A 12,676-nucleotide genomic window follows, 5' to 3' on the forward strand; every position below is an offset into this window, starting at 1 on the left:
TCCATCACTCTGGGAATTTACATTCTGTTGGTTCCTTTTGAGAAAAGGATTTCTCACCACAAACCACCTCCACATTTGTTGCCAATGTATGAGATCACCTCATCTCGCCTTATGCCAAAGATGAATCTTAACTGTAACTGTTCAGTAAAAGTTCTTTGGAAGTTGCTCTACCCAATTGTGACACTTTCGCCATCCAAAGATAAGCGCTTATCTTGTAAGATATCTAGCTTGAATATCAGGACCCTCATTCAAACTCTCAAAGCCACATTCATTCCTCACTTGAGTTCCCATTGATGTTGAGAATTCAGTGATGTATTATCTGACCGCACCTTGCAAATATTACAGGGAAACCAGAAAATAAAATGATAATGGCAAATTAGTTTGCGTTTCGTTTTTGTTGCTCTGGTCCTGTTCAACATGTAGCCCAAGATGCTATTCAGATAAATTAATAACATACGTATTCAGTCCAAATATTTTTAGATATTTCATGTGTTTTATTCTGCAGTCTACTTTTCTGAATATGTTTTGGATTTTTACCATTTCTTGCTTTCTTGTTTTTTGTGAATTAAAAGGGGCATTTTACCCAGTTAAGGATGTCTTGCGATAGTTAATTCTATTTAAAAACTCTTAAAATAACTTCGAAATGTCTTTAAATAGGCAGCTTTATGTAGTTCCTTTTATTAGAGTCTTCACTTTAAAACAAATATTTCAGAGACACAGCCCATAGTCAGATATTCTTTAAAGTTTTTTCCCGGGCCCATCACTCAGGTACAAAAGAAAGAAAATGTGTCCCATCCAAAAAACAGTAAATAAAAATTCTGTGGTTATAAGGCTACTGCCAAACTACGGGCTTTAAAAATAAAGCAAGGTAATAAAAGGGAAAAATCAACCTGGTGCAAGGGAGGAAGTGGTGGGCAAAAAGTATTCAAAGGAGACTGGGCTCAACCATATGTGGACTTTTTTCCCCTTTTCGATCCACTTAGGCATGTCCAAGTCTCCCTTGTCTGTCAATGGGCAGCTATTCAATGTTTAAGAATATTAACAAAGGTCCCGTGATGCCTAAATATGTAATTGAACTGTAACTTGTCATCATTAAGTTATGTGTTAGAATTTCTAGAATATGGTACTCTTACAGCATTGCTTTATAATTAGCTTATCCTCCAACGCTTTCCTTAAGTAAGCAGATAATATTTTATGTGAAACTGCGACATTATTGAAGCCACAGACGCATCATGTTTAAAGTCTGGTCCCACAATAACACCTAATAGTGTTAGGTAATCAAACTGAGCCAATCAAGCACTAAAACAGAGTCCTGGAATGGAGAGTTTCAGTTGAATATTTCATATAATTTCAGGACTCTTATCATAAAACATTTTAATTCTCTGTGTCACCACAGATAATGAACAGATCTGCTATCAGGATGTGTCGACTTTAAAAAAATGTTATAAAACATTATACATAAAATGTAGAAATTAAAAATCCTACTCCGAAATAGACCATATTTGGAATTTGGAGTGTTGGCTCTAATAGTCTCTATCAGTGGATTGTAGTCTATTCACAAATAAATTTACGAATAAGGGCAGAACTGTTGCACAGGAACAAATGAAGTTATTTGAGTGTACATTAACCCACAGGAAACAAGGATTCTATTGGAATGTTTGATGAGAAAACATCCCTTTCAGTTTTGGCTTAAAATATGCAATGCACAAAAGAACTAGGTAAACTTCCCTGAAACACTTAAAGATTGCTTGATAAGTGATACTTCTGTTTGTAGAAATAGTATAAGAAATATTATTTACAGTTTCCAACTACCACTGGCTTACTGAATTAAACAGGAAAAGAGCCAGCATTTCAGAAAGTAATATGTACAGCTTACATTTCCCAACTAGAACATAAAGTCAGAAAGCAAGATAAAATAAATAACACAAAATGGCAAAAACAAAGAAAGTAAAGGAATTTATTTCAATTTACAAAAAAATATGATACAAAATTCTCAGCCTTTTCTCTTAAAGTAATTAAGAGAATATATGAAAGAAAATTATAACCATAAGCTTCACTGTTAGTTCATTAGGACCTCCATCTGAACTAGTCGGGCATTAGTGTCGCCTGACATTCGGTAGGGTATCATCCCCGCAAATGTAATCAAGGCACGGGCTTGACTTCGAAGTTGCTGAAAAAAAAAAATTGCCTCAGTTAATTCACGGATGTTTGGTGTCAGTTACATTATTAGATATGAAACGCATTTTGTGCATATCAAACTTACTTCTGAAACTAATAAATCGAAAATGCAATTGCTTTACAACTACAGATATCTGGGTATATACAACATGCAGTACAAGACGAGTATTTAGCATGCAAAACAACTGTACTCACAATAGGACTATGCTACAATGATATGCTGCACAATCAAGGCAAATCAATGTTCTACTTATGAAGAATAGCCTCATGACTAATATCTGTGGCATATACTATGTCACAGATTTTTCATGCATCAAGTTTTCCTTTGACTGCTTCATTTCACAAGTCAAAGCAGAGAAGGTTACTTACCTGTAATCCTAATTCGTCATTATAGGTGTTTTTCTCTGACCACATAACCTGAATCTCTTCGTACATGTTCTGTATCGAAAAAAAGTTTCATACTTTTTTCAAATTTGAAAGCAATGAAACCCAGCAATATGCATATGCAGAAAAAGTAGTTTATAATTTTTGATGAACTTAACTCAACCTGCCAAATCATTCATAATAAAGTATGTTTGGCTGCAATTTGTTTTAAAAGAAAATGAAAGAAGGGAATAGTGCTCCTGTACTTAGAACAATGAGAAAACACTCTTGCACTTTAGGTCTTGAAGTTGTCCTATCCCAAAGTGCACAGCGGGAAGTCAACCAGGAATTTCATTTTTCGTTGGTCAGACTGAGAAAAAACCTCACAATACAAAAATCCGTGACATCACAGTACCATTACAGGGGCCACCCAAGCGCACAGACGTCAGTTACATTTGACAATTTCCCACATCAGATGTTCCGAGACATGAAGATGAACAAGACCCTTCAGGAACCTATGTACAACAGGGGACTTGAACAAGGAGGGCTGGTCAGGCAGCCACACGAAGGCAGAAAGGGCAGAGAGCTAGCCTTTCAGAGGGCCCAGAGAAGAGCTCTACTGGGCAAGAGAAAGAATAAAAAGTAAGACTTCAGAAAGGTGGGCAGAAAGAGGATCAACATGTTTCTCTACACACCGCGCCACAAATTTCTTCCAACATCAGGTGTGCACCATCTTGGTGGGGGGATGCCTGGCTGCCAGAATAACTTAATAGGCTTCGGGGTAGAAGGACAAAAGCTGTCAACTGCCGCCGCTCAGTCTCGAAGCAAGAAGGCAGAGAATGGACAGGTTTAGTTGAATAACTTGCTACTGCGAGAAAAGATCTTCCCGAAAGGGCAGCATTATCGGAGGATTGATGGCCATGCTTAGTAGCTCCAGATACAAGACTCTCGATGCCCAGTCCGGAGCCACAAGAATGAACTTGGCCTGGTCAATCCTGATCTTCTTGAGAACTCTGGGCAGGAGTGGAATGGGCAGAAAGGTGTACAGGAGGCCTGAGCTCCACTGGAGATCAAAGGAGTCTCCTAGAGAGAGCCGTATTGGAAACCCCAGTGAGCAAAACAGCTGACACTGCACATTCTTGGTAGTGGTAAACAGATCTAACCAAGGCTCTCGCCACTACTGAAAGAGACCTTGCACCAACTCCAGATAGAGACGCCATTAGTGATCTGCTAGGCACTGACAGCTGAGTTAGTCTGCCCTGGCGTTCAGAGAATCTGCCAGGTGTTGACCCACCAGGGAAATGCCCTATTGCTCCAACCAAGTCCAGAGACGCAGGGACTCTTGACAAAGGGTCCACGACCACACCCCACCCTGTTTGTTGCAGAAGCACATGGTGGTGGTGTTGTCTGTGAACACCTGCACTAACCGCCCCTTGATGGAGGGTAGAAAGGCTTTCAATGCCAGTCAGTCGGCTCACTCTGAGCTCCAGCATGTTGATGTGGAGTCCTGCTTTGGCTAGAGTACTTTGATCTCCACCTCCCCTAGATGACCGCCCCACCCCAGGAGTGACCTTTCTGTCACATGGGGAAGAGAGAAGGACCTGCTTTGACCAATCGCGTTTTGTTAGCCACCACTGTAGATATTTTGCAGTTCCCTCCGAGATCTGGACCATGATGGAGAAATCACCCTGATGTTGTGCCCACTGGAACTTCAGGTCCCACTGCAGAGCCGGCATATGCCAGTGGGCATGTGGCAGCAGGATGCAGGAGGCCATGAGGCCCAGCAGCCTCAAAGTTAGTCTCACCGAAATCCAGGATAGCGGCTGGAACATCATTATCATAGCCTGAATATCCTGGACTTGCCATCTGGAGAATATGCCCGAAACTGCACCGTGCCCACAACAGTGCCGGTGAGAGGGAGTGACTGAGAGGGATTCTAGTGTGACTTAGGCACATTGATAGTGAACCCCAGCCAACGCAGAAGGTTTGCCGTAGTCTGGAGCTGAGAAAGGACAGCCTGGGGTGAGCTTGCCTTCAACAGACAGTTGTCAAGCCAGGAGAAGACGGGCATCCCTGATCTCTGCAGATGAGCTGCAACCATTGCCATCACATTAGTGACACCTGGAGGGGGTTGGTAAGACCAAAGGGAAGCACAGTAAACTGAAATTGCTCACGGGCCCAGCATAAACCGCAGGTAATGTCTGTGGGAAGTGGAAATATGCGTCCTGCAAATCCAACACTACCTTCTAGTCTCCTGGGTCCAGGGTAGACAAGACCTGAGCCAACTTGAGCATTCTGAGTTTCTCCTTCTTGAGAAAGAAGTTGGGGGTTTGGAGATCTAAAACAGGGTGACGGCCTTTGACCTTTTGGGAACCAGAAAGTAACTGGAATAGCAACCACAGCCTACGTCTGGCATCAGAAGCCTCTTTGAGCCTCCATTGGCCAAGAGAGCTGTGACTTCCTCATGGAGAAGGGACAGATGATCCTCCATTAGCCAGTCGTGAGATGGTAGCATGGAGGGAGGGTACTCTTGAAGGGAAGGGAGTAGTCCCTTCAGACAATCAGCCACACCCACCTGTCCAATGTTATGGACTGCCAGTGGGGCAGGTGATGGTGAACGCCACTGCTAACTTTGTGCCCATGATGGTAAATGGGCATTTTAGGAAGGCTTGGATGCTACAGCTGCGGTTAACTGACCAGACCACTGGCTACCTGACTCATGAGACTTGTGGCTACCGCGCCATGGCCACGCAGAAGCTGTGAAGCATGAGCAGCTTGGTGGCTGTAAGGGAACTGGCACAGCTGGAAGGCCCTTACTTAACCACAAACGAAGCGAATGGCAGACTGGGGATGACAGGGGCCGCCAAGAGGCCATAGCCTGAGAGTCCTAAAAGCGGTCCCGGGCCCTTTCTCTCGACCAGGACCTCGATTTTCAAGGAGTTGCATGCCGGGCTGCCATGAGTATTAGGGACGGCTCCCGCAAGGCCTTGGAGGGCATGACATGAAAATTAGAACACAACTTCTCGTCACTGTCGCGCTCCAGACACCCCAGGCAGACAAGGTGAGGGTCCGTCACTGACATCAGCCAATGACAGGCTCCGGAGGGCTTGAATCTTGCCTTCCTAGGTGTCATGATCTACACACAAGAAGGAAATCCTAAATAAATCTGGACAAAACTTCAAAAAAAGCCAGTCAAAAAATAACTGAGGGGGTAGCTCTTCTCCAGATCTAAGCTCGCTGGTGCGGAAAGAACAGAACTGATGTCAGTGCGCCTGGGTAGCACCTATATAGCAGCTGAGATGTCACTTCAGCGCGGATGACACATGCAGAGCCAATCAAAACCACCTGACAGCACGCAGGGGTACTGTTCATGAAAATCTTCCGGATATAGTCTGATGCCTGGGAAATTCAGAGGTAAGGAATTTGCAACTAGAAGTCTATCAGATCTACCAGGCACAAAGCCCATGGATAGTCCTTACCTGTCAATTCATAATAATACTTGTCACAAAGAGAAAGCAATTTGGAAACTGACTGCTTCCTTACTGCTTTACTATGTTTGTGCTCTATAAAAAAGTTGTCATGAGCGTCATGCACTAGTTTTGGCAAGAAGGAGGGCTTTACTCTAAAGCCATCATCTTTTACCCCTAGTACCTGAAGCTCCCCATCATTTCTTGTTTCATCGATCACTAGCAAAATAACTGTTCTGAAATAAGAAATTGTTGGGGACAAGAATGCATAGGCTCAAAGGGTAGCACATAACTAAGTTAGGGTCCCACACAGAGAGATCCTAAAAGCTAGAGGTTGAAACTCAGTGTTTGGGGCCTTCAATAGTTTATATTTTGAATAAGTAAATCTGATCAGGTTACTACATGCAAGATGAAATCATAGCCAAAGAACTCTTCACTGCATCCATGTTCAGTCCCTTGTTTGCTAATGAAACTACAAACAGGTGGATGCTTACCTCCTCAACTTGAAGCGCATCAAGTAATTCTGACTATAGTATCTATAGACAACTGTCTAGCTAGAAAATCTGCAAAGGAGAGAAACTCCACCACCTCAAAAGCACCAACTAAAATCTTCAGTTAGAGGCATTTAAACTGAAGCTGTACAGACGAGGGTGGAGAATTTGTCCCCTGTGCTGCGAAAGAAGGCTCTCCACCTGTGGAAGGGGTGCAGACACTGTATAACTGAGCACAGTATGGCAAGGTGCCAAGAACGTCTGGAAAGTCCGGTGCAATCAAGATTACACAAGTCATTTTTTGTTATTCTCTATAATATAGCAAAAAAGAATGAAAAAGGGGTGAACACAAAGTAGGTTAAATGTCCATTTAAGGGTATGTCTCCAACGAGTTAGTCATTAGCAGCATTTTAAGAGTAGTTTGTGGCGCTTTTTATTAACATGAGTGGCAAACACATCTATGTACAGCTTGCCTATGTGTGAAAAGTGTATTCTGCCCCCTCCTGAAGCAGTTCCCACTCAGTTTGCTTCTCACAGCCTGTTCACACAATCCACTCATACATTCGGAGTCCCTGATTGATATGCTGCTGGTAGACTATTTTCTGTGTTCTATAACCAAATGCTCATATCTTCTTCACAACGGGCTCTTAAACCTATTCCTCCATTTTTCATGATGTAAAAAAACAGTTGCATTAACATCTGGAATTGTTTCCCTTGCAATTTTGGAAGAAGGGTGATTAAGGGTAGCCACGATGCTTTAATTTCTATCTGATTTATGTGACAATTTCGCTCCAATTAGTCCATAGGTCATTTAGCGGTGCGTTCACAGACTGAAACCCACAACCATGGAAAGATACAACCTTTATTACTGTAACTTATGCCAGGGAGCTCTGAACTGATCTATTAACATGCTCAAAGGGACTCTACTTCACTAAAACATGTGCATCATACCCAGCAAGTGAAATATCAAGACTGAAAACTGACGAAAAGATTGGCTCTACTGAAGACCCAAATTCAATTAGAATTGTCTCAAATACAAAGAGTGCATAATACCTGGAAAGATAAAGGATCTCATCAACTCCAAAAGCTGTAAAAAAAACAATCTGGCAATCTAAAACTTATTTATCATAAAGTGAGACACCATCTGGTGAATGTGCCATACATTCCCGTGGGCAGCAATGCCCTCAGTGGACTTGTGCTCAAAATCACTGCTATCAAATATACTCCTGATTGAAGGAAAGCCGCCAAATCACTTAGAAGTGTGATGGTAGAGTACAGTTTCTTCTTCAGAAGATCATGAGAGCTTCCATTTTGAACAAAGGCTTCTAAGTAAGGACAGGTATAGAGGCTTTAACAATGCAGATAGGCTACTACCATTGCTGGGGGCTGACGTGAGCCCACGGGGGAACACCACAAACTGAAAGGTTTTGCTTCCAGTCAGACCCAAAGTTAGGAATCTTTTATTCCTGTTAATGCACTGAGGGGTTGTAGAAAACGAAGGAGCATAATCATCTTGACTTTTTCTTTCTTTGGATTTTTTTTTTTAAAAAGACTAGGTCAAAAATTAGGTTCAAACCTCCTCCTTTCTTGGGAATATGAAAGTATCTCGAATAACACCTAGTGCTCTTTATCTGAAACAGATTCTAAATTGAAATTAGTAGAAGAGATTAAATGTCTTATCAAAGTGTTTAAGTGGGGTGGAGAGGGGTGGGGGAGTGAAGACCTGAATGGTGAAAGGTGGAGGTTTCTTCACAAAGCTTAGGTAATAATATCTGAAGGGCCCAGCACTAAAAAGTTACTTTTTCCACAATCTCCTTTCAAAGAGGTGTCCAGGCCACTAGTTCCACCTTACCATGATGGCTCTTCCTGTCACATTTAGACAGTGCTAGCAGGGCACAATGCCATATAAAAACGAGGTAAAAGGATAGATACATAAAGTGCCTATCCTCAGCTCATCACCACAAGGCAATCGTTGAATGATCCCAATGCCTTGCAGGTGAGATGGACAAAATTATTTATTTTTCTTATATGAGAGAAATCTACCACAGTATATCTGCAGGAACAATAAAGAAAACAAGACAACAAAACAAAAAACAGACATTCAAATATAGAATAAATATGTAATATACGAGTGGTGCACGTTACTCTACAAAAAGTCATGCTTTTTATGTAAATTTCTCTATTCATGGAGAGAGTTGAGGTGAAGGAGACAGTGTGAGCGTGTTTGTAGGAGAATGAGCCAATGGATCAATGAATGAGTGCAAGGATGGATGAGTGACTGTGTGAGTGGATCAATGCATGAGTGGATGGGTGTTTGGATGATAAGTGCATTTATGGATTAATGAATGTGTGAATGCGCTGATAGGTCTAAGACACATGTGGCTTGTTTCTTAGTCCATCGAAGATTGTTTCAACCCATGATGCTCAAGACTTTTCTAAGTCGTGCATGCAAATGTGTGCTAGTAGTATTCAAGAATTAACAATCATGATGCCATGGCCAACATTACATAACAAGTCTGTAGCATCATGCAACAGCTTTAAGGGCTAGTGTTATCCCCGGGGTGCCAAAAGATGACCACAATATGGCAAGAATTATAATAATTATGTATACAAGACTCAGAGGCCAATGAAGTGATGAGGAGAGAGCAGTCGCCGGAGTCTTCAAAACAGGCAGAAGAGGGGCCAAAAGATACTCCAAGTGCAAGGAGATGAGTTGCAACAAACCGAAAACAGAGAGAACATACACACAAAGTCTGAACCACAGTTGAGGAGGAAAGCACCACCATTACTGTTTTGGTGTTTTTCAAGCAGCAAGATATCTGGTTCTGGGTGATGGAAGCTTGGGTAAATCACCAAGGGACCATGAGCTGTTTTGTAGTCCCGCCTCACTGCTGCTGGCACACAGCATTTGCAGGCAGAGGGGCTGTGCGACAGCAGCAACACGAACATAGTGCAGCAAGTGTAGTGAATGTTGCACAGATTCGTTTTTGTTTTTTTTAAGTTAATTTTCCATATACATACTCATACATGTAATGAACCAATCTGCGCAGCTGCACAGCCAGAATTTACCATGTTATCAATGCAAGTTATAGAATCCAATGTCTGAAAATTGGGTTGAACAAAATGTGAATGACCCTAAAAACAAGGGGTATCGGCCTTCTGCCACCTCTAAATTTTAGTGATGATTTTAGGTCCTGCCCCGAGCCAGGCCTAAAGAAAACTTCTGTGAATTGGTTTCCCTCTAGCTGACGTCTGAGATAAAGCAAGTCCTGCTCACCTCAAAAACTAAATTTGAAGGGACAGGGCATCTTTTATGGCGTTTGGATTATTAATTATTTTTGTAGGTCAAATACTTTGAAAAAATCTAAAAAGTACACACGGAGTAGTTACTTTGTAATGTGTATATTTATTTCTCAACATTTAGCTCGGAGGTCCAGCCTGATAGTCAGGAATTAGCTAACGAGATAAACTTGAGAATACTTCCTTGAGAAACACATTTTAAATAGGGAGAGCTGGTTTCAAAATCTCAAAGCAGCTCAAAACCACTACGGTTGCTCAGAGCCTGCAATAAGAGCCTTCACTGGCAGCTTAGAACTTGGAACACAAAAGTGTGAAAAGTCGACAAGTTCTGATACATGGTTGAAGTCTGTCAATACAAACATTTAAACACTGGAAAAACAATACGAAAATTAAATCAAAACAAGAAAAAAAACACAATGACTGGGAAAAGACTTTAAAAAAAACAGAAAAAAACCAAGTAAAATCGAGAAAGATCGGAGACCTGCTGGTCCTACTGTTGAAGCTATACATTGCACTGATGAAAAATGAAATCGTGGTGTACAGGGCAAAGGACGTTAACAGTGTCTCAAGAACAGCCAGTGATTTTCTGCTCACAAGCTGTGGGGAATTGTGCTGATGTTGGCAGATTTTTCAATCCAATGTCTGAAGTGCCCAGTCACATTAAGAAACTAAGGTCAATCTGAGAGAAACATTAATACTGTTACACAAATAAGATATTCATACAAAGACATAAAGGATTAAAAAGTAAGGATTATATCAAATATAAAACCTCAACTCAGAGCTTTTATGCACTGGTTTCTCGGTTATCTAGGTTGTACATATACACTTACGGAATCTCTATCCTCCATTATACGCTGCGGCCTGCCTGGAGTGGCTGGTCCAGTTCCCTTTAATCGTTTGTATTGCGTGAACAAAATATTCATGGTCGCAAGAAGAACTTCTGATAAATTATGTCTTATCTATGGAAGAAAATCACAGAACACCACGAATTAATGTCTGGCATATTTTTCCCCTACATATAGTGCTTAATAACTCATCAACCAGAGGATGACTCTGCCAGTTGGGCAATGAATGTAGGTGTTGAAAACAGGTTACTTACCCTTGGTAAACAGTTTCTCTAGAAGTTCTGAAAAAAGGTCAATATGCTCAAAAGGCGACAGGCGGTCCAAAGCAGTTTACCCAACAGGTTAAAAGAAAAAGTTACTTACCTTCAGTAAGAATCTTTCCAGTGGATTCTCTAATTACCTGCTGATTCCTCACAAGGATTGGCAATGCCAATAGGTCTGGCCTATGAATAAAACTGCCTTTGGAAATACCGACAGCTTTAAGCACTCAATAAGTCATAACACATTCACTCTTTCACTTATCTTTGCAACTATGCATCCATTTATTCACCCACTGACTCATTCTTACATTCATCCTGTAGGAAAGTGCCCCTTCTGGCATGGTTACCCCCCTTCCCCCCTCACTTTTTGCCTGATATTGATGCTGACTTGACAAAGTGTGCTGGGATCCTGCTAACCAGCCCTCAGCACCAGTGTTCTTTCCCTAAACTGTACTACTGTACCCACAATTGGCACACAACTGGCACACAGCTAAGTCACTTATAAAGAGTACCAGTGGTACCAAGGGCTCTGTGGCCAGGTTGGGTTCCTAAGGGCTGCAGCATGCATTAGGCCACCCTAAGGGACCCCTCACCAAGCACATGCCCACTGCCATTGCAGATTGTGGGTGCTGGTGGGGAGAAAAAGGTAAAATAGACATGGCATGACTCTCAGAAGGCCATGGCCACCAACCACTCCCTGTGGCAGAGGCACGTCACCCCTCTAGCAGGCCTTACAGCCCTAAGGCAGGGTGCACTATACCACAGGTGAGGGCATAGCTGCATGAGCAATATGCCCCTAAAGTGTCTAAGTCCATTCTTAGACTTGTAAGTGCAGTGTTGCCATAAAACGTTCATGAGCTGGGAGTTTGTCATTATGAACTTTACAGCTCCATGATAGCTTCACTGAAGTCTGGGAAGTTTGGTATCAAACTTCCCAGCACAATAAACCCAGTGCTGGATTTATTGTACAGTGTACACAGAGGCCCCTGTATTTTATCCAAAACTTTAGCATAAAGCTGACCAGTCTGTGCCAGTCTGCCAATAACAGACAAGTTTCTGATCCCATGGGGTGAGAGCCTTTGTGCTCTCTGGGGTTAGGAACAAAGTCTGCTCTGGATGGAGGTGCTTCACACCTCCCCCCGCAGGAACTGTAACACTTGGCTTGAGCCTTAAAGGCTCAGGCCTCCTGTTACAGCACCCTAGGGCACTCCAGCTAATGGAGATGCCTGCCCCCAGACAAAACCCGACTTTTGGCAACAAGTCCGGTGGGAAAATTAGGTCAAACAGGGAGGAGTGAACACTCCAGCTAGGCCCATCTAGGTGTCCAGATCTGAAGAGACCCATCTCCCTGCAGAATCCTCCATCTTGGTTTGCAGGACAGGGACCAATAGGGTTGGGAATGTGCCCACCCTTTCCTTGAGGGTGTAGCCATCCTCAAGGACAGTAGCAATTGGCTACTGCCCTCTGACCCCTGGAACATCCCTAAATCTAGAATTTAACAGCTCCTCTGAACCTAGCTCACCAGATTCTTGGTGACCTCAAGGCAAGAAGGAAGAAGGAGGACTGCTTTTCCAACCCCAGCACAGAAGACTCCAGACTCCAAATGACTTGGCCCCAGCCCTAGCGGCCTGTCTGCAGCTTCAGAAGCCCTGCTCCAAAAAGGAGACCTATCCTGCAGGACCAGCGACCTCTACAAAGCCCCACAGGACTGCCTGTCTGCCCACCAGAGGACCAAGAACTCCTGAGGACGGTGGCCCTATCCACAAGAACGA

General features: G+C 42.8%; 1 protein-coding gene across 1 annotated transcript in view; it reads right to left on the reverse strand.

The window, feature by feature from the left end:
- Positions 1-1,943: 1,943 nt before the first annotated feature.
- Positions 1,944-12,676, reverse strand: part of NUP93 (nucleoporin 93) — a 305,671-nt gene continuing 294,938 nt past the window's right edge. The window contains exons 21-22 of the mRNA XM_069215817.1: positions 10,630-10,758; positions 1,944-2,170 (exon numbers count right to left, since the gene is read on the reverse strand). Of these exons, the coding sequence (XP_069071918.1) occupies positions 2,060-2,170; positions 10,630-10,758 (240 nt within the window). The 3' untranslated portion in view covers positions 1,944-2,059. The remainder of the gene's footprint in view (positions 2,171-10,629; positions 10,759-12,676) is intronic.

Source organism: Pleurodeles waltl, chromosome 12 (genome assembly GCF_031143425.1).
Source record: "Pleurodeles waltl isolate 20211129_DDA chromosome 12, aPleWal1.hap1.20221129, whole genome shotgun sequence".
Taxonomy (NCBI): Eukaryota; Metazoa; Chordata; class Amphibia; order Caudata; family Salamandridae; genus Pleurodeles; species Pleurodeles waltl.